The sequence below is a fragment of the Ambystoma mexicanum genome, chromosome 7p (genome assembly GCF_040938575.1).
Source record: "Ambystoma mexicanum isolate Mex_15411 chromosome 7p, UKY_AmexF1_1, whole genome shotgun sequence".
Lineage (NCBI taxonomy): Eukaryota > Metazoa > Chordata > Amphibia > Caudata > Ambystomatidae > Ambystoma > Ambystoma mexicanum.
The window spans coordinates 52,008,060-52,030,893 of NC_090939.1; the positions used below are offsets into that span (position 1 = coordinate 52,008,060).

The window sequence follows — 22,834 nt, forward strand, 5'->3', positions numbered from 1 at the left end:
TCCGAAAGCCTCCGTTCACGGGGAATCCACAACAGGCCTGGGCCTCTCCCTGGGGCCGTACCCCGCTTCAACGAGCAGGCGGGAATTCTGCAAAGACGGCACCCGCAAGGGCCACTGAGCGTATGCATTTTGGGACCGGCCACCATAGGTGGCCACAGCCCTTCCAGAGAGGCCACCTGGATTCCTCTGCAAGTACGGGGGCAATGGAATCACATCATAAGGGTCACCAAATGAAGGCAAGTCCCTTTTTACACACACTCCAGAATAAAGTCAACCCACTAGCGAAATAGGTCAAGAGATAGCGTTGCAAGGATAACAAGGTTTAATTGTACAAAATACAAATATCAGCAAAAGCCACTGCTGCTCGAGAGCACCCTGATTCGTTCTGCCACAAACAAGGGCTTAAAAACCCCACGATCATCATCACATACACTACTAATGGGTGCCACTGATTGGAGGCACCCTACACATGAGCCTGCTCCAAAGGGGATGTCAAGCTGTAATTGGTTAGTTATTTCCCGTCGGTCTAGATCCACGTGGGTCAGCTGGGCTCATCCTTGCGGTGAAGGTCGAGGCACACATTATTACATTGTTACATTCTAAACTAAACATGCTAAGCCTGGTTATTATATCATTGTGGCAGGCACCTGGGCGGCACAGGAAATGGTGCCGGGGGAAGGGAGGATAAAATACAATCATGCTGACCCACACATTCAAGGCTACATTGATACCGCAGTTCCCGCACTCAAGGCCACTCCCCAGGGTTTTGCTCTCTAATTTATCCCTCCCTGTACCTCGTGTTACAAGAGATATGTTTTCATGCTTGGAAGAATAGAGACGCGCATGCTTGGATCTTCTGCAGACACTTGATTTGTGTCTGACCAGGGGTATCGTGCACACATTGGGGGATACAAAGGTGGGGCTGTTAGGTCAGTGGTGTAGGGCTGGCTCCAGACTGGCTGGGTTGGGGTTAGAGACCGACTGGCAGTTTAGTTGAGATTAATTGGTGCAGTGCAGAGCCTGGTGTTGTCTCACGCTCTTGCAGGGTGCATTCCTTTGCAAGATACTAAATATTCGCAACACTGGAGGAAGTGGACTTCCGTGGGACCAGAGCTCTGTGGATTTATTCTGTTGAACGGACATTGGGCCTTGTGAGCACGGAACGTGAACATCGCGAGCCTGCAACTTATTCTTTTTAGGTCTAATACAATATGGAGTCATGTACTATGGATGTTGTAGGGCCATGCATCTACTTCTAGGCGCTGCAGTGTCTCTACATGTTGCCTCATAGTGCGGCTTGCTCCTCCCTTGTACACTACATCACCTCATATGATGTTCGCCTTACCTGAAAGCACCTAGGGGGGTGAGATAGGCTCATTTCCATCCTACAGAATGCTGGAGACCATTCAAGAAAGGTTTCCTAATGACTTAACATCTGTAGTCATCTGGCTCACCATCATTTCAAATGGAAATATTAACATCCCCTGTAGAAATGATCTCCTGTGCATCTCCTTCATAAGAGTCTAAAGTCTTCAGTGCTATTTTCCCTGTACTTGCTCCCTTAAATGGAGAGTTCTTGCTCCAGGTGACTATTTTGGAACTTCAATAGTCTTCTGTCATCGTTTCTTTCACTCTTTATAAACCCTTCTTTAAACTATTTACAGGTTAAAAAATATATAAGTATGTGTACGTTTGTATTGCTTTGATATTTATTTGCTCCCTCGTATTCTCAGCTCTTCCAACGCATAGCGCATTGTTCTTTACTATTCCCTTGCTAATACATGAGAGTGCTATGATCTAGTATTGTTGTATCCAAACTAAACTGACTGGGCACTAGGAAGTGTCTCTTTGCATGACTTACCTGCTGGGAAAGAGGAATGAGCACGATGTTTGATCAGTATCCCAGTGTATGCAATGGCTTGCTGTTTCGCATCTAATGCGCGAATGCGCACAAGCTACTCAGCCCGTTAGCTACGTGGCTTTCTTCAAAGGGGCAATAAATATATCCTTGAATACGAATACCTCAAATATTAGTTATACAATGCGGCGATCATACATTTTACAATAAGCTGGTATGTTTTCCCTTGTGGCTGTCCTGGAACGCTGTGAAATATTTCTTGCAGTGCTTCAGCAAAACATCTCAAACATGTCCCATGAAGAGTCATCTACACTGAAGGTTTTCGTATATCTAAATACTCAGTTTCTTCAAATATTTTCAGAGGATTTATCTACATGACCAGTTCCCAAACTGTTTTAGACAAAAGACAGTTCAGAACCGTGCCGAAGGTTCAGAGCTCTCAGTCTTCCTCCCCTGAACCAATCAGCAGCCGGATCTTCCCCCACCATCTTGAAATGGGGAAGACACAGGCCCCTTGGATAAATTAGTCATGGAAATAACCTAAACAAACCCTTTCCCATACATTCACAAATTAAAACTCCCACAAACGTCACTTAACCAGCCTGTTACTCCTTACTTCTACCCTAGGGAACCTGGCAGATTTCTGGGTCCCTGCTCTGTCTCTGAGGACACTTAATACAAATTGACTGTGAAATAGTGCAGCAGCAGCACACATGAACACACAGGCATCTAGACAGTAGCATTACCACAATCATCCCTGGAGTAGAGACCTCATTGAAAAACTGCACCAATGGTGGCAGCAGGGTACACAGGTAGAAGGCAGTAGGGGGAAGGGACAACTAAGCTGAGCTGATGGGAGATGCAAAGTGCATAGACCAGAACACCTTAGCAAGGTATTTCTCCCCTGAGCACCCCATATCATAATATCCTCCACCACCAGACCCTTTGCACTAGTAACAGGGAATCTCCACAGTCATTGCTGTAAAGAATGATGGCGTCCAACACAGATTGAAGCCAGCTGAGATGAGGTTGCTTGATTGGGGCTCTTTGTGCTTCGAGTGTAGACTATATAATTAGATCAAAATCAGGCCAGCAAGTGCCATATATTTTTTTGGGGGGCTACATTTCATTCTGACCATGATGTACAGTATTTCCTGATGCACGCCCCCCCTGCACAATCCATGACAATCAGCCCTCCACAGATGTGAAAGAAAGAAAATCTGCTCTTCATCTGTCCTCCCAACCTGCTCTCTTGCATTAAATTGTAACTTACTTTTCCTTTCTTGTATGTGTTGCATTTTTCAGGTTCCGGGTGAAGCAGCCTCCTCCCGGCACAGGACTGCGACTAATTTACTCACCTGGGCCGGTAAGTAAACCTTGCCTTTTCATGTAAGCAATATAGCTAGTGGCAGAGTGTGCAGACACTGCCATTGACTTGTGTTATACGGACATATTCTCATGAAAATATACAATAATGAAGAATTGAAAAAGTGTGTTTAATAGCAAATTGATAGATTGGTGACTAGTGTAGGGAGGAAGGAAAAAAATGAAAGGAAAGTGTATTTGGATCTGCTGCTTCCTACGCACCCTATTTTGTCCCTCAATTGGTTTTCAGGCCCAGAAAGTGTTATCATGCGCTGGTGTCATCCATGTGTTTTCCTTTTGGCTACAACACCCTAGCCTTTTTACCACGTTGGTAGCCACTTGCTCTATGAACAATAGAAAAGGGACTACCAATAAATGTTTGTCTACAACCCAGTAAGTTTCCTTCTGGTCCTTCTTTGTGTGTTTGTAACATGAAGAATGCCCATTTTGGTACTTCTACCTATGCAAGCTTTTTGCAGAGCTCACACAGGCCTCTTAGTGTGAATGGAATCTGTTTTAGGCAAGTCACAACGCGTCATCTGTGACGTGTGCTATACGGGATACACAATTCATTGGGTCAATTGAGCAGGGCCTTATACAGTGTATAGTAGTCTTGGTGCACGATTGGCTGAGGATGAACTCGTTGAGGCATGTGGGGCAGCTGGGCTCATCGGGGAGGGGCTGAAGGGCCCCATTGCGTCCACACAGTTGTAATTCTTTCTACGCTAAGTTTCACAGTAATCATGGGCATGCAAGATTTAATATGATATGTAAAGTACATCACAATACATTGTCATCATAAATTGTAGTGAGAGGCGTGCATTCTTGACCTTGGCCAGAGGGGCAATGGTGTGGTGGTCCAGGTTCCTTATCTAGACATATGATTTTGAAGTACATTTATCAGATGCCTCGAGGATCAAACAAGGGTGTCAGGACTTGTTAGTACATGGTGAATATATGTTTGCTCAGGATTAGTTATATGAGGGGGCAATCAAGGGTGGCCCATGAGCGAGGGTCCTACTACTGCTACATCAAAGAGATAGGGGCCAGAGGTTCATACAGACAGTAATTCTCAAAGGTGCGGGCTGTTGGAGCCGGGGCAGGTTAGTGGAGTTGAATGGGTTTCCAGGGCCAGACTTCGGCCCGGTCACACACAGGACAGTGAGCTCAGAGTAAAGGGAGAGATACAGTGTCTGCTTGCAACAATCCGTGCCCAAGCTTCCGTGAGAACTGAACCGTCGCGGCACAGGCAGAGGGGAGGGGAGGAGAGGGGAGGGGAGGGAAGGGGAGGGAGGCTGTCAGGCTGGCTGTGCGCTGCGCTGGACAGGGGAGAGATGCAGGCTTGCCGCTGAGAGTTTCATGTGCGGCCTAGCCAAAGATGGAGTAGTGGTTAATACAAAATGGAGTCCCTGGGGTCATACGAAACGCATTGGTTATGTGTCATTCAATGGCTACCACCCACCCGTCATCGGGGTTTTGGCCAAGGGTGTACTGCCAACAATTGAATGAGCATAACATATACATCACCAAGAATATAGGGGGGGCAAATGGAACCTTCTTCCCTACATTCCCCCCTTTCGTTACTAAAGTAACAAAGATGCCAAGGTCTTCAAATGTTTCTGTTCTTCCGCCTCAGCTACTGCTTCATCCCAGGCTGGGGTTCCCTTTATTGGCATCCAGGCCCTACACACTGACCTGAGGCTCTCTCCTCTCTGGGCATATTCGTCCAGAGTACAGGTCAGATAAATACACCCACCATCCCCTGCTAGGTCCACCCATAACTCCTCATACCATTCTAATTCATAGGGTTCCTTGATCGTGGTGTGGTACAAGTTGTCTACACTGTCTCCAGTGTTATACACTCCAGTCATTCGATATTTGGGTTCTGGTCTTTCTCCAGTCTGCACTTGGGCGTCCCGCGCTACCTGAAGTGCCTTTGCTGTGTTGCCCATTGTCGCCATCCTCATTGAACTGTTATTAATGGATTTGGAACAGCACCTTAGTCCCACCTGGCACACACAAAAAATCAGCGGGAAAAAGATGATTATTGGTATTAGCAGTTTCATGACCATCCCCAGCAACGACGGACCCGCTCGAACAGGTTGTCGAACCACGTGCTTGGCTGCACGCTGCCCTCATCATCCATTCTTTCACTGAGACTATGTACTGCTGCTATCACATCTGACAGGGTCCCGTTGTCTGCGTCGGCAGAGGGTACGAACGTGCAACATGCACTCCCGATTTTTCAGCAAATACCACCGTCCATTGCTGTGAGCAGGTCTAGCACATACCTGTTCTGCAGGGTCATCAGCCGCAGGGCTCTGAGTTCTACTTTGATGCCGTTGAACCCTTTGTTAGTGTCTTTAGCCAACTGGATCTGCTCCAAGTGGACAATCTGCAACCATTTAGCGTTTGCTCGAGCCTGCATGCTTGGTATGAGTGAGGCGAAAAATGTCTCTGCTGTGTTAAACAGCTTGAACTTGTCAGGGACTTGTGCCAAAAGTTCTGAGGATTCTGTGGAGATGTAATTGGATCTACTCTTCCTTCGTGACACTCTGTCTTGTAGCTGATCTTCCGACAACACATCATACGTAAGGGACTCTTCGATTGTTGGCTGGGGTGCCTGGGACCTCTTGGCAGGCACCCCATCCCCTTGGATATGAATCACCATTAGTGCCAAGTGCCTCTCCATGATGGCGGGAGGTGCAAGTACGCCTGTTTGCCACACACCCAGTAAGTGTCAATTAAGGCTGCTGTTCCTTTCTTCATGTCTGGCAAAATTAGTGTCTTGTTGCAGTGCTTGTTTGCGCCCAAGGTCACTTTAACTTCTCCATGGAAGCAAAGTTCATATTTTATTTCACGTTGGATCTTGATGGGTTTCTCGAGAGCCGTTACCCATGTTAGTTTGGCAATGTACTGAGACCAGATTGGAGTGTTGTTTCCTTGATCCACTGAAATTGTTCTTCCGACAGTCCTCGCAATGATTCTGCTTTGCACATCACTTGCTCCTCTTGCCACCTATTGTCCATGAACAGTGTCCCCTTGATGACAAAAAATGTCTCCTTGACGTAGATAACTCCTTGTGGCTTGCTGTGACAGGTTTTTTCGTTTTGCAGCAATTGTAATAAAACTGTGTGTGCTTGGTAGGTGCTTTTAATTCTACACAGTGCAAGATGGATAAGACACTGAGCCTCAGCAATAGGCGTCTCTTGTGGTAATAAAACCTTTGGGGTCCCCGAAGCATGGGATATCAAGGAGCATACATAGCAACTCTCATTAGTTGCTTGTTTTGCCATGGTGCTCATATCTGCATACCACTTATTTGATTGATCTGGGTGGCGTGGGTCTTCTACTGCATCTAAACCCAGGCCATGATATGCATCGTACCTTTGCCGCCCCACTCCCCTTTTCCATCTCCTACCCCCATGCCAGTCTGGGCTATTAGTAGCTTTTGGTAACGGAAGGCGAATATCCCAGCAATCATTTGTGCACCTTTGTTATAAGTCGGCTACCAGTACATTGTGTGAGGCAATAGCGTGGGGGTTTGTGTTTCATCATACATATGACTGCCACTTGAGGTAGATTGTGAGGCTGTGTATACATTAGCATGTGGCAACATAAATACATCGGGGTCAAGATTGCTCATATTGTATGCATTGAAATCATCATCCGGAGTGTCAATTACTAAGTACTCAATCAGCCGGGACCGGATAGTCTTATTCTTGTGCAAGGTGGTAAGGTTTGTAAACACATTGTGAGCCCAAATTAACTTAAACATATCTTATACTAGGTGGGTGCCTTCTTGTATCATTTTCACCCCCCCTTCTTTTATACTAACAGTAAGAATAGATATTGACCAGTAAAGTCCAAGGCATAACAACATTGTTGAAAAAACCACAGCTACAAAATACAAGCCACACTCATATGAGTAGGCTCTAGGTGCACTAATATTGGCCCTATTGCTATCTACATATGTGTCGTCGACAATGAGGGCCCTCATCTCAGCCATATTTATACCTATAGAGTGAGATATAATGGGTTAAGTACACATTCATTTTATTATTTACTTTAGTCTTAGCACCAAGTAAGTAGAGGGAGAGAGCGTATTCATATAGAAAACATTGTAAAGAGAGGGACAGAGAGAGAGAGAGAGACAATATACTTTTTTTCACTTATATACATTAATGCTTTTGCAGTTCACTTGATCATATTCAGTATTTCTCCTATTGATTGTACAATGCCCTTAGGGGGTGCAGCCACTTCCTGCTCATTTTGCTGCTCTCCCTGGGCTATTACGCTGTCATGTGCTTTTCGTATGTCCGAGAGATGTATCCAGTATTTCAGGCCCTTCACCGCTGTTGGTGTACAATATACTACTTCATATGGGCCGTGAAATCTTGGAGCATTCCATCGCCTCACGAAACTGCACACATGCCCCATCTCTCCAGGCATTAGCTGTGTATTGTGTCCGTCTGCTGCAACTGTGACAGTATCCGTTTCATTCGCCCGTGTAAAGGGCGCTGCAATTTGTTTTGCTATACTTCTTACTGCTTTCATCAACTGTGTTAAATATTCCTGAAACTCCTCTCCTAATATTGTGGCTGTTTTGTGAACATATGATGCTCTCCTAATTGGAGATATTGGAGTGTGCATGTGTCTCCCTGTCAGTATTGTGAAGGCTGGTCTTCAATTCAACGCAGGAGCTTCTGAGCCCCACAGTCCCACCAAGATACAGCGCACGCAACTACTTTGTAACAGCTGAGCCTGTGACACCCCAGGGGGAAAGGGGAAGTGGAGAAAACAAAAAACTCAGACACTGGAACTGGACCTCCAGCCTTCTTCAAGCATATGCATGGAAAAAATGTAATTACAAGTTACTTAACTCAAATACTCACCACCCCCTTGTTCATATTCCCAAATTTAGAAACATGCTTGTTACCTGAGAGCTCCTCTGCTTAGGCTAAGTGGAGAACGGATTGAAATCCTCACTTCTCATGACACTGAGACTATCCAAACCTAATGCCTTAATTGGTGAAACAAAGTTCTACTTGAATTGTTTACTTCAGTCTCTTCCAAGAAGACTCAGAAACTACTAAGTTGAAACTTGCTGGTTCTAGTTACTCCTGACAGGGTTTGAGTTTATGGCATTTAGATTTGCTTGCAGTGTTCATGGAGGACTTCAATTACAACAGAAACTCCTGTACAATTGTGTTGCACTTTCTTAAAATATTCTTCTGGCACCTGAAGATAGTGTCCAAAAAGATCTACCAGTCTGACTTATTCTCCTATTAGCACTATTGCTCCCAAATGGAGTTCATTGACTCATTCTTTTACTGGAAGATTGCGTGCTTCTTATTGCTTTCTTTTTATATCCTTTTACTCACTTGAAGTCTTGCCTTTGAAAGTGAAATTGAGACCAGAACTCACTAAAAATGGAATTCTTTAAATTGTGCACTGTGTCTTTAAATATTCCGGGAGGTTCGTAATATCAAGTATTTATTAAACCAATAAATTGCCTGCTTCCGTCGCCTCCCACTATGCGCTTAAAAAGAAGACCAAACTAACAAGCAGATTGATAAACAAACTGCAACCGCTTACTAGCATGAAAAGACAAAACGATCTGGAGATACGAAGAAAAAAGGTAACGCTACGCTAACGTGATCTCCAACTGAAGGTACAGATATTCGCTCTGACCTCACCTCAGGAGACACGAAAGCAGTCAAGGCTAGACCGCGACTTGATCTCCGACGTTGCCTTCCTCATTCAGCTGACTGCAACGCACTGCAGATCTCGCACGTGACAGCAACAGTGTCTGGCAAATAAGTAACAACATTAGAAATATGCTACGCCGCCGCTCGCTCAGCACCAAATGCACAAAGAATTAGTCAGTCAGATTTCACTTTACAATACAGCTTTACCTAATAGTCCTAAAGAATACCTTGAGCTCTACTTTTACAGGTTGTTGTTTCCATGAAAAACAAATGAGGTAAGTACTTATTTCAGATCAGAACTTGAAAGATGAAGAAACAAGCCTCCTTTTCTTCAGAGGTGAATTCTTCAGATGAAAACTTGACCTTGAGTTCTTTCTTGAATGGTTGACTATTATATTTTCAAGGCTTCTGAGCCTAATTTACAGGAGTTTGAACTAACGTGACTGGCTTACTTCAAATCTCTAATGAAAGGCAATTTAGAATGTTTGGAACTGTGCATTGTCAAACCTTCCACGATCACTGCTCCTGCTCCTTCCCTCCATCTTGACTTGGTCAAACACCAACATCCTGAAAACGAAAGTTAAGGTCAAGGCAACACCAAAGGTTTTTAACCTAGAGACAACAATGGATTTACATACATTTACTAACTGTAATTTACAAAACTGTGTCTATTTTACCTAGGACTGATATTTACTAAACTGTGTGTGTCAATTTAGCCAAGGACCTGACAACTATCTCGTGTGGGGACAAGTGGTGGTCCTTGCTTGGCTGTGTCATCAACTGAAATAACGCTAAGGGCAAGCAGTACACCCAGTTTTTCTTTAGGGTATGACACAGTTTGGATAATCTGCTTTTAAGGAGGCCATTTATCTTTTCTACAATTCCATTCGCTTGCGGGTGATAAATCGAGCATAATTTGTGGTTGATGCCCAATAAAGATTTTACTGCCTTAAACAAGTCATTTACAAAGTACGTTCCAGTGTCGGAACGTATGACATCACAAATTCCCCATCGTGGGAAATCCTCTCTTACTAAGAATTTCGCTGCACATTTCGCATCTGGGTGGGTGCAGGGACCCGCCTCCACCCAGCGTGAGAACGAACAGACCACCACTATAGGATATCTTGCTCCATTGCACCTTTCTCCAATGTCTGCATAGTCAATATGCAGTTCACGGAAGGGTCCGATTGGGCTGGGCAGTGTTCCTCTCAATGTTCTTAGTCGTTCCTGACTTGTACCTTTGGCATGTTGTACACTCTATTGTTAATTTTGCCACATGTTACTGTAATCCCGGGACAAACCAATCTTCCTGAATGTTTGCTGCTATGTGTTGTTTCGCTGTGTGTGCCGGGAAATGTAGTTGTTGGAATGCTATTTGTAACAGTTATAGGGGCATTACCACTTTCCCTGTCCAATTTTGGTGTCAGAGGATGTCTGTGGCTGACTGTGTGCACCCTCTCTTAACCCACAACACTTGCTCCTCAGGTGGTGCTCTTTTTTGCAAGTCAATTATCTGTGATATTGGCATGGAGTTAAACCCTTCTTCCCTTTCTTCTTCCACATTTCCTTTCAGTATAAATTCTAGTACGTTTTTGTTAAAGTATGCTGCTGCTTTTGCGGCGGCGTCTGCTGCCGCGTTTTCTAATGAGATTACTTCACTATTATTAGTGTGTGCCTGGCACTTCACTAGGGCCACTATGGAGGGTTCAACTAGTACCTCTATTCATTATTTTCAGAGCTCTGCATGCTGCACTGGGGTTCCATCTGCTCTTCTAAATCCTCTCCTCCCCCACCTTGACAACCCTCCATGAACCGTTGTCGTCATATATGCCGAATCCACGTATATTATTACCGCGCACCTCTTCGCTGCATGGAGTGTCTCAATTAATGCCACTAATTCTACTGCTTGAGCTGAAAAATGCATTGATAACCTTTTTTGTACAACCGTCTCATATTGGCCATCCTCCGATCGCACTACAGCTGCTCCTACGTGCTTTTCTCCTGTCTCTGGACAAACTGATGCTGACCCATCTACAAAATATACTTCCCCTTCTTCCAGGGCATTTTCATTTTCTTTGGGTATGTGATCACCTTCCCCTTCATATGTGGCACAATCATGATTTTGCATATCCTCCACTGTGCATGCTTATGTGATGAATGTTGTGGGGTTTACTGTTCTGCAACATGTGTATGTTGGAACTTGATAAGATTATCACATATGCTGTGGCCCTTTGTGTCGTCAGTGTGGATTTTGATATTTCAAGAATTGCAAACAATGAGTGCTCAACAAATAACGTTACTCAACACACCATTACAATGGTGGTGCTTTTTTCAATGGCGAACACGGCGGCGGCTGCTAGAGCCTGTTCGCACACAAAGTGTCCTTGCATTACAGCATCAAGTGTGCCACTGTAGTAAGCTAGGGGCTTGTGCCCAAGAGACGTTTTCTGTGTTAAAACTGCTGTCATGAGTGTGCCGATACAATGTGAAAATAAGAAGAACTTGCGGTCATAATCTGGGGTTGCTAGGACTGGTGCTGTTGGGATGAGATCTTTCAGTGTATCAAAGGCTGTGTTCATTTCTGGTGTCCATGTTTGTTTGTTCGTTTTTTGCTTATTTATTTCTAATGCGCACCAAACCCGAAGGTAGCAGGGCGCAACAACAGGGAGATGCAAAGCTTACAATGTTACAGATAGGTCATGGCGATACAATCACAACAAGATATACAATATAATTACAGGTAAAATGCAAAGTAAAATATAGACAAATGTACACATTATATACAATTCAGGTCCTGGGGGGCAGTATAGTTCACCAGCACCAAATCCTTGCCATAATCCCCGGAAAGAGGGAGGAGAATCTGTGTATCATCTGCATAGTTAGTGTAGGTGATACACAGAAGGTCCAGATCATCGAACAAAGATTTGGTGAATATGTTATACAATGCAGGGGAGACACATGAGCCCTGAGGTACACCACACGTGATAGGGATAGGGTCTGCTGCTGCTGATAGGGAGAAGACCCTCATGGTTCTCTCGCTAAGAAAAGATTGAATCCATTTGATGGCTTCTGTGGAAGAGTGAGCTGCTGAGTACAAGTGATTGGACAGTACCTTATGATCCACAAGATCATATGCAGCTGAGAGATCTAAAAGTAGGCGGAGGGCTGTCTTACCTTTATCTCTCAGCTCATCAATCTGTGTTTTTAGATCAACCAGGGCAGTTTCTGTCCCGTGTAGTGGGCGAAAGCCTGATTGTCTTACTCCCAAGAGCTTAAGTAGTTCAAGAAATGTTTGGATCTGTATAGATGCAACCTTATCCAGTATTTTAAGAAGGAATGGTACCGTTTCGATAGGCCGGTAATTGGTAGGAATAAGTGGATCTAGGGTTTGTTTCTTTAGGAGAGGAAGAACCCATGAATGTTTTAGGTTGGCAGGGATGGTACCAGAAGTGAAGGAGGCATTAATCAATTTGGAAATGAATGGGGACATGTGATCCCTGAACTTTCTTTCTGCGCTTCCTTTAGTGCTTGTAACAAGGGCCTTGCTGCATAATCTAGTATCCATGCTCTGCAATAGTTACATATGCTGAGAAATATCTGCATTTCCTTCACTGTGTTGGGCCTGATAGTTGCGTGTACTGCTGCTGCTCTATCTGGGAGTATTTGTTTACCATTTTCTGATATCAGTTGCCCCAGGTACAGCACTTCCCTTAGGCAGTACTGTAATTTTTGTTTGTCTACTTTGTACCCCTTGTAGGCCAGCAAATTTAATAATGTTACAAAGTGGGCACCTTTGAGCATATGTTGTAGGAGTCCTCAAGGGTGAGAGGTATGTGGTTTGAAATTGACCAGATCTGTGAAAGGATTCTTGAAGTGAAGGTTCATATGGATTTTAAGACCATAGTGCTGGGTAGTGGGGATTTGTTGGACGACCTTCTCAGAAGAAATGGATCTTTCGTGGGGCAATGGTGGGGAAGAAGCTAATTTTGAGACATTGCAAAACGTCTACCCCTGTTACTATTGAGGAATGGATTGCTGAGATGCATTCTCTAGTGGATATGGAGAGAGTGCTGTATCGGAGAGAAAAGAAAGATGCATTATTTAATAAGATCTGGGGCAAATTTCTGTTACTGTATTAGATTTGTTTTATTGCTTGTATTGTGACTCCAGGGGGTGAGGGGGGTGTTTCTGATGTATATAGTTAATGTTGATTTGCTGTGATTGCATGATGTTTGTATTTTGTTAGTGTTTTTGTTCATATGTTGTTATGATGTGATCTTTTTTTAAATAAATATTTTTAAAAAAATTATAATAATGTTACGGAGTCTGTTCTACACTGTTGTTCATTTTCTCCGCATACCAGAAGGTCATCTACGTATTGAATTATCATGCTTTTTATGTAAATGTTGCCAAGGTCTTCATGTAGTATTCGGTTAAAAATGCTTGGGCGTTCGCAATACCCCTGGGGCAATCTGCAATGCTCATATCTCTTTCCCTCCAGGGTAAATGCAGTTAAGTACTGTGATTCTGGGTCCAGTGGTACCAAGAAAAATGTGTTTTTTCAAATCTACCACTGTGAAGCAAGTTGCCAATTTTGGGATGCTGCAGAAAATCGATGCGGGTTTGGGACAAGTGGAAATTCTTTTTGTATGACGTCATTAAGTGGGTGTAGGTCCTGTATCATCCTCCAAGCACCGCCCTTCACTTTTTTAATTGGGTAAATGTTTCAGCAAGTACAAGGGTTTTGGTGGCTCAATCGTGGAAATGAAAGGACTTCTGGGAAATTGGTGGCAGTTTCTATGCAAATGATTGCCTTCATGCCCATTCTGCAAATGTGTTACTCACCACACCTGTACTGCTAGGGGCGATGTCGTCTCGGAGGTAGGATAAGCCACAGGACCGAGATCAACAACGAGCTTGATTTTAAGCAACCTCCCAGAATACAAGCCTCCTCAACTTGAGGGTACTCTTTTTTATGATACACCCCTCTGCTCTTGTAAATAGACAGACAGAGGAATTGATCCCACAAAAGAGCGGGGAACACACGCACTGCTTACACCAATGCTGAAAAAGAAATGACAATCGTTAATGGCCCGAACACCAATAAACAAATTCAATCTCATTAAAGAGGGAGCAAGTACCTTGAGATTATCTTGCTAAGGACAGGAATCCCAAACCTAAAGAATACATTTTTTTAGTACTAGATAGGCAGAAGGATCTCTAATACCACCCCACTCCCAGTCAGGATTCAATTCTTACCACCTAATATGAAGAACCAGGCAGAGCAAAGGTAACCAACGGCGGGAGAAAACAACAAACGGGAATGTTAGGAGACTGGTTGGTGCACTGATCAGCAGAGCGTTCTATGTGCCCTCGTAATTTCAAGGGTTGTGCAGTTCTTTATTGAACTTAGTTATGTTGGTAGTAAGCAATTAGTATTAAAAAAAGGCAGTCCAAAGTAGTAAGCGGAAATAGCAAGGAGTTATGGTACAGGTAGCTCAGGAGCACTGGTACGAGGGAGCCTGGTTAGTGATTGCAGTAATACAATTTGTCCCCAAGAATAACTCAAAAGGCTTACCGCAGCATGCAGAACTAGCATAAATACAGTGAAGCTCTGAATATGTCAACAAGGTGCTGCTGATCTCCTGTCGTATGCGACGGAAAAACGGTAAGCAGAGCTGGAAGGCAAGCGGGTTGCGGAAGGAAAGGAGTCCCATGCAGGTAAGCGTCGTGATGGAAACGGTAAGAGAGAACAGGTCAAGGGAGTCCAAGGTCTGTTACCAAAAAAGACAAACTAACAAAATCGAGAGGCAGGAGCAGGTCAAAATGCAAAGCAGAAGTCAATAGCTGGATATCCACAAATGGACGAAAAAGTAGTTCGTAGAAGGAATTCGAATAGGACAGAACTTCAATTAAAAGCACTGGAGCACAGGAAGCGACTACTATTTAACTTCCTGGAAGGGCGGAGACGGAACGTGAACAGGCTGACGTGACGTGCGCCGGTTTCTCACGTGACTCGGAAGAAATGCTTTTGTTGTCAATCTCCATGGCAACCTCCACATGAAAGGGTTACCAAACCGAAACTTGACGCAGGAACGATGTCCGTTCTTGGGTGTTTTCTGAGGCCGCTGCGTGGCCAAAAACCTGCGCATGGCAAAATGTAGCATCTCTACGGTATACAAGACAAACATACAAAACCAACATTGTACTATACCTATCTGAGGTTTGCACAAGCACAGTGTGTCCAGCCTTTTCAAATTAAATTGCTCAAAATGGTTGCTTACAAATGAGCCATGTCTTAATGTCAGTAAACCTATTACTTGATATGACATGTGGGTACTTTCACACAAACCGGATCTAGATCATATATATTTTAAATGATAAGAACTTATTAAGATGAATTCTAGTGTTTACTAAACTGCAGGCCTCTCGTGCTTTTAAAATATTATAAAAATACATTTTAAGTTTATGATCTTTGTTCAGCCCTTATGTCGTGGTTGTCAAATCAAAACATTTTGCCAGCACAAAGCACCGTCATCGTCACCACCTCGTTCTGCAGTTGGAACTTTCTCGATGCCATTGAATTTAAGTTGCACAATATTCTCTCCTTTGTCTTCTTCTTTCCAATGTGGGCCTGCGGGATATCTCGGATCTTCCAATTTATTGGTTCTAATAGGTTCATACAACACACTTTCGGTGCAGTCGACCATGTGCTAATCTAGATAGGGATTACTTTAAAGATTTGAAGTTCCCTTTATTTTTCGCATGATTTGTGCTGTGCTGCTGATGCAAGTAGTGTCTCAATGGGATGTTTAATTACCATTGGAGTTACAGAATTCAGTTTGGAAAATAATGTGACTTTTGAAACACGAATGTTGCACACAGAAGCCTAGAGTGCGTCTGTTAAGGTGAATTTTCGGAATCAGCCCAGTGGACGGATTCTGAGAGGCCACCCTATTGATGAACACATACAAACACTACGGTCTAGCCAAGCTCTATCTGGGTAGTGCGACTGAGCAGCCAGACTACGAGAGTGTGAGACTAGTGAAGGGTTCAGTTAAGCACACACAGAGAGCTCTTAATAATATAAGTTAAGGCAGAATGTATAACAGTTATATTTATTTAGGCATATGGCAACTCTTAGCAATCAAAAATCACATAAAGATAAATCACTAACCATAGACTACTAACATATGTAAATTCACCTTGGGGTGCTCAGGCTACAGACCACCAACACTATCACTCAAAGACAGTAAGATCAAGAGGTAGAACACTCTATTATAGCAAAGCAAATGAAAAGAAAGGCAAGATAAGTGTTAAATTAATTTGAGAACTGATCAGTAAAACTAAAGGAGTTAAAACACAATGCACAGCCTTATAAATATATATAGGGGCCTACGCTTTAAAAGCCCTTTGCTTCCTCGATGAGATGGGGCCGTGTGCCCTTAAAGGCATAAGTACAAATGTAATCCTTTGCAGGAGGCTAGGAGCCACTAAAGGAGGCTGAGCAAGTGTAGCTAAGCCAACTGGAAGTTTGTAAGTGTCTGAAAAGTTTAGAACAAAAAAAGATGCATTCTTATGAGATCGTCTTCCAATCCAACCACTTTAGGGGGCACCCCAAGTGGGGCTGGGATCCTTGACCAGCATTCCACCAATCGGAGTCAGGCAAGCAAGAGGTAGGGCAGACCATTACACTGGTTAAAGCCCATGGAGGTGGGTGGGGGGTAAAATCTATGCTAAATAACCCCCTGCAACTCCTGTACTCCGATTTGCTCAGGGACCATTTCAGAGGAACCTAAATTTGCTGGGCCTTCTTGGTTCGTGTATTGGTTCCGTTAGAGGGGGGTCACTGGTGTAGAGGTCAATTTCAGCCTTGGGAATTAGTTCAGGCTCTGTTCTGTGCTCTGGTGAGACGGTTCCTGGCACTGGACCACTGGATGTCAGTGAGATAACAAAGAAAGAACCACCACGATACTGAAGACCTCAGGTGACCAACAGGACACAGTGCAGGAGGAGAACAGCGCTTGCCACCACAATCAAATAGCAATAATGGCAGAGACAAAGAAGCAGGTACTACAAGGTCCCTCTTCATGCTGCAGATCTGCAACTATAGGGATGTCTCCTGTTCCACAAGTCGAGGGTCTGTGGAGGCCCAAGTATGAATTCGAGACGGCGACTGATGCAGCGAGGTAACGCAGGAGAAAGCTGGTCAGCACACAGGATGGTTGCAGGACACTGCCAAAGGCTTCCCAGGGCAGGATGCTCAAGCCGGGATCAGGACTGGTTGTTCCCACCGGTTCAGGGGTCAAAGCACCGATTAAGGCCTTCTGTAGATCAGCAAAGGAGCAGGGCCTCACCGGGACAGTTAAAGAAGAGAATACTGGATGGTTGCAACGAGTTATGGGTCTTCAGCAAGATTCTCCTTTTCAAACAGGTCTTGGCTCCAATGATAATCTAAAGAATGCGTGCAGAAGTCCTCCTTTTATCCTAAATTCAAACTGGAGTCACCCCCAAGCCTACCAATAGTAAGCATTTGCACCATTTAAACTGACGAGGGCTGTTCAATTATGGACAGCCTCCGGCCACCGCATCTGCAAAGCAACAGACACATTTTAGCCAGGATATGGACTGGGACCAGATAGTCCCAGCCTCCACATCTGGCTACAATCACACCGCCACTTGGTCTGGAAAAGCTGCAGCTTTTCCCAGCCCAGGGCTTTCCATAAAGGTCAAATCAGACCCTGAGAAGACGGGACAAATTCAAGATGGCCAATGGGCAGGGTGAAATCTCATGGCACGGCCTTTTTAGAGTGTATGGTACTCTAAATGGCATTAACCGTTAACACGAAAAAGTGCATGTGTTCATGTAAAAATACATGGTAGAGAAATATCCCGTGCCACCAGTCCCTCCTGAACACATCATGCAAGCTACCATTAAGTTACTAAAAACAAAGAATAAAGGGATACAAAATATCCCCACCACACTTCACTGTAAAGTAATGTGTACAGTCTAAAACAAGATATTTCGGTATGGGGGACAAGGTCCCCCTGCACTGATAGCCATAGGGACTGATCAGTGCCCCCAGAACAGATGAGATAAGCAAGGTAAATACAGAGAAAAGGCTGTACCTACCCCCGAAAGTCGGGTTCGGTTCAGAACAGCTGCATGGTATGGGGGTACCATAGATGTCTATGAAGGGAAATCATTCCTAACCATGCCGATGGATGGATAGATCACGTCACTGCGCTGCTATGACTTGCACCAATGAGACTTCTCCCAATTGCAGTGGCAGTGTTACTGGGTTCTTTTCCCCCACTGATGGATCATCCGTCAATGAAATCTTAACAGTCATGATTTCTAAACTCTTTGAAGATTATGATGCCCTCTGAAGGCAAAGAACCCAACCACCTTATAATGGACAACCCTTTTCTTGTCTTTATCAACATACTCGTCTTTAGCCTTTACAGCTTTTCCACACTGCAGGGTGTTTTAGCGACTGTTTTAAAGTTTGCATGGCTTTCCATCTTGCAGGCTTTGCAGCTGCACCAGGACCCCCCCTTTGCCTTTTCTGTCTCGTTCTGGCGACCAATCGCTTTTACAAGAATCCTCTTTGTGAGGGTGCAAACAATAGGTGCAACTCATGAGGTTCCTCTTGCCCCATGTTTCCCCTTAAACACTTCTAACTGGCTTTATAAAGGAACATTCCACAGCTGTCAGACACCTCAGGATTACAGCAATCGGAAAAGATGATACAAACATTCCTTGGAGCTCCGGCACAGTCTGATATTGAAGTTCTAACACTAGGAAAAAAGGTTCAAACTCACTAATTGTATCAGAGCAGGTGATTTTCTTTGGGGTTCGACCCCCAACAGCGAGAATCTAAAGGGAAGGCTGCCTATTTAGAAGACCGGCTTGCAGCACTGATTGGGTGTAGCTAGGCTGGCTGCAGTCTATGAATTGCATAATGGTTCCAATGTGCTTGGAGTTCCCATCCTGAGAGATAGGAAGATTGAAAACTATGTGTCTTTACAAAAGACCCAAACCTGAGCACTTCATTTCCATGGCAATCATTGGAGTAAGTGCATATCTGAATCTATTGTCTCAGGAGGGTCCCCCTGAGAGAGGAAAAGGAGAGGTTGGGTTACAAGTGGCTATCACCCTTTCTAAAGTCCTTGGTCCTCTCAAAGTGCATGAACTCACATATGCAGCATTTTCACGCTGGCTTAGCTGTGAGGGCCAGAGGGTCAAGCTAACCGTATCATTTCCAGTTTTTCAAATTTTATTTTGATTTGAAATTATACATGAAAACAGCCAACAATTCTCTCATAAGAGATTGCCCACATGAATGTAAGCAAAGGGAAGTGCAGTTAAGTAGACTATATTCACCCATAGAATAGTTATCTAATCATGCCACCTGCAAATCCAATCCCGGAGTCAACACTGAACCGAAGACAAGATAAGTGGCAGGTAGACTTGCACACAGCCATCTGGTTCACGACCAAAGTACCCTGAAGGAGGTGGCACCTGGCCTGCCTGGTCCAGGAAAGTGTACACAATAGACAGAGGGGCTAGCAAGACGTCCAACAAGGCTCAGATCAGGTGTGTAGCACAAGGCATTACGCATACAACTAATTAAACACACCCCACGTCTCATCATTGACATGGACCTTACCAGGTTTTTCATACATGGTCTTTTCATATCTGGCATGATACCAAGTGGTCAGTGTTTGGTTCTGCTGATTCCTACAGACCTCCCCGTGGTATACCATTTGATCTTGATTTGGACCCCCATGCACTGCACACATGCTGCTCCCACCAATCCTTCTGGGACCCCCCTAAGATACTATGGTTCCCTTTCCTTCAGATCTTCTTGAGGCCCACAGAGATGACCATTTGTAGAGCTCTGGGGACACAGGACAAGTTGGTTCAGTACCTCAGGATGAAAGGCTGTTATAAAGCCTTCCTCTGAATTCTGTACTCTGGACCCCTGAGCTAAGATCCAGTCAGCTCTCGGGACGCCTTCCCACTGACGTCTGGTGAATGTTTTAATTGGAAGGGTGTGAGTGTTTCCATTGAAAATATGGAAGCAACGGAGTGTAGCGTAGCGAGAGAGCCTCAACCAACCTAGAGGGTTGCGGCAGTGGGGGAAGGTGTGGCCGTATCCCCAAGAACATTAAAAAAATGAGTTAAAACAGTGCATTTCACATCATACTTTCTGTAGAAAAGGGTTCAAAAGCTGCACAGTTTGCTGGCCGTTTTGTAGGGCAGTCCATGATTAAATCTAACAGACGCAAGTCACCAACAGTGCACAGGAGCTTTTTTCAGCTAATTTTTATCATGGCTTTGCACACAACATGTGCCAGTATAGAACACATTTTCATGCTCGGTGTGCCCATGCATGTCCATTCAGGATGCACCAGCATATGCAAGCGTACCACGTAATCACACGTATGTTTGCTTTTACCTTTGATGCCCAGTACAAAAATGCTGTGCCACACTAAAAATATATGACCAGACTTGAGCCACTAATATGAGCCAATATAGCCACTTTGTAACACTCATCTTTGGGGGGGTCAGAATTTCTGCTTACCTGGCTATGGACGAGCAGGTGGCGGCAGTTTGTAAAACAGGGCTTTTTAAGCTCTGGATTCTTCGGAAGGTTCTTCCTTTTATTCCAGCAGAGTGCCAAGCTCTGGTGATAGCCGCATTGGTCTTGAGCGGCCTTGATTACTGTAACTCACTCTATCTGGCACAGCCTTGCTACCTATTAAACCGGCTGCAGCTACTCCAAAATGCAGCTGCCAGATCTATTCTTTGCCCCTCCTTTGGTGCTCGTATGTCTCCCCTGTTAAAGCAACTCCACTGGTTCCCTGTTGAAAGCCGCATTCTTTTTAAGGTCTTGTGCATGGTACATCAGCCTTCTATGGCCTAGGGCCGGACTATCTACAGGAGAAATGTGTGCCCTGTGCTCCTACACGCGAGTTGCGCTCTCGTTCCGCCTTCTTGGTGGCAGTTCCCTGGATCAGACTCTCACGGACAGGAGGGCGCGTGTTCCTGGTACCTACCGCCAAAGCCTGGAATGATTTGCCTCTCACCTTAGGTGGGACTGAGGATCACTTTACCTTCCGCCAGCAGCTGAACGCGCTATTGTTTCAGTCTGTACTCTACATGGAATTCCCTCTCGCAATTAGCACCAAGATGCCTTCTGGCATATGTGCCCTCAATACATTCTTGTAACATAACATGTTTTATTTACCAATGATGCCCTGTAATGAAATGCCATGCCACATTAAGAAAGTAAATGCAGACGGTCACCACCACCAAGCTAGGCCAGCCTAGCCATGTAATAGCACTTATTTGTTTACATTATTATTAGTATTGTACAGTTAACATACAAATCAACTTTTAATACACATCCTTTTCATTTACAAATAATAAAAATCACTTCAAGAATCAAACATTAATAATCATTAAAATGGCCTCTATCTTTCTCCAGAGCTTCATCGAGTGGAATATATATTCTTCATCATTCCCAGTCGTAAGTATTTGCCAAATGATATTCTCACTTTGTGCTGCACAGTTATCCAATACCAGAAGATGCTTTCACCTAATATCTTTCAATGCAGTGCAGCTCAGTATTAGAGGTTTTGCCGTTTCAACAAAGTTTTCACAGCACAGTCTACACAGTCTTTCATTCCTTGGTATCCCAACATATGCCCCAGTACGCTCAAATGTCTGTACTTCATTGAATGTGACTCTTGGGTAAGTCCAAATAAGACCGTTACCAAGAAAGTGTTCATCGTTCTTAGGCACTGACACTCATCCAAGGATATACGTAATGTAAAGTTCAGCCCTCATCCTGTATTTATATCCTTGATAGGGTGGTTTCAGAACGTCCTCAGAGAGACTTGCAGTCCACCGTTTAGGGGGGTCCGCAATCTTACATTCAACACTATTTTTTATAAGAGCTTCCCTTATGCGTTAGTAATTCCCTCGGCGACCATAGGAGAGTACCAGGACATGCATTCATTATTTTTTATTTTTTTATTTTATTAGCATTTGGTTTTACAATTTTAAGCCTTAAGGTATTTATCAAAAACTGCATTACAAAAGTCAGATCATAAAAAAACAAACTCAAGTGCGTTCAAATTAATCTTACAAAATCTCTTGATAACCCATCGTCCAAGGGGATCCTTACCTCCCCCAATTAATGGATTGCATGTAATGTCCCAGGGTTTCAACCTTGTTTTGCACTTCAGTGGCACTATTCCCAATTTGACAATTTTTGTAATCCACACTCATGCGAGAGGCTGCCTGCAGGTAGTGACCCAGGCTTATGTAAGAGCCATTAAAAAGCTGAGAAGGAGGTCTGGGATCCATATAACGAGAAGAGAAGACCAGGGAATGAGAAGGGTATCCTTTGGCAAAAGACAGAAGAGAAGACCAGGGGAAGAGAGAGCGATCCTTTGGCACAAGTTATTAGGAGACATGGGGAAGGAAGATATATCCTTTGCCAGAAATCCAGACAACATTGATGCTATGGAAAGAGAGCCTAAAGAAAGGCCTTAGGGAAGGGAGATACCGTCCCAATCTTGTTTTGGAAACTATATGCAAATCCCCTCAGAAGCTCGGATGAAGAGAGTCCTCCCCATCTGTGTGGAACAATACAGAGAAACCTAGTAACAACCATGGGAAGAAGGATATTCCCCCATCATTCATGAACTGCCTAATGATCATCACGAGGAAGGGAGCCACCCTTTTGGAGTCAGGGTGTAGCTTATTTTATAGTTTTTTTAGGGGACAGAAATAGGTTTGTGGACTATTTGTTTTTGACTGACATTCTGACACTATCCTTAGTTTTGTATGAGGCAGAAAAACCCCTCTTATTTATAGGCACAG

At 44.2% G+C, this 22,834-nt stretch overlaps 1 protein-coding gene across 3 annotated transcripts in view; it reads left to right on the forward strand.

Moving 5' to 3' along the window:
* The window catches only part of SPAG17 (sperm associated antigen 17), a 1,712,709-nt gene that overhangs the window by 1,593,633 nt on the left and 96,242 nt on the right, over positions 1-22,834 (forward strand). For all 3 annotated transcript variants that reach the window (XM_069635754.1, XM_069635756.1, XM_069635755.1), the window contains one exon: positions 3,164-3,224. In XM_069635754.1, the coding sequence (XP_069491855.1) occupies positions 3,164-3,224 (61 nt within the window). The remainder of the gene's footprint in view (positions 1-3,163; positions 3,225-22,834) is intronic.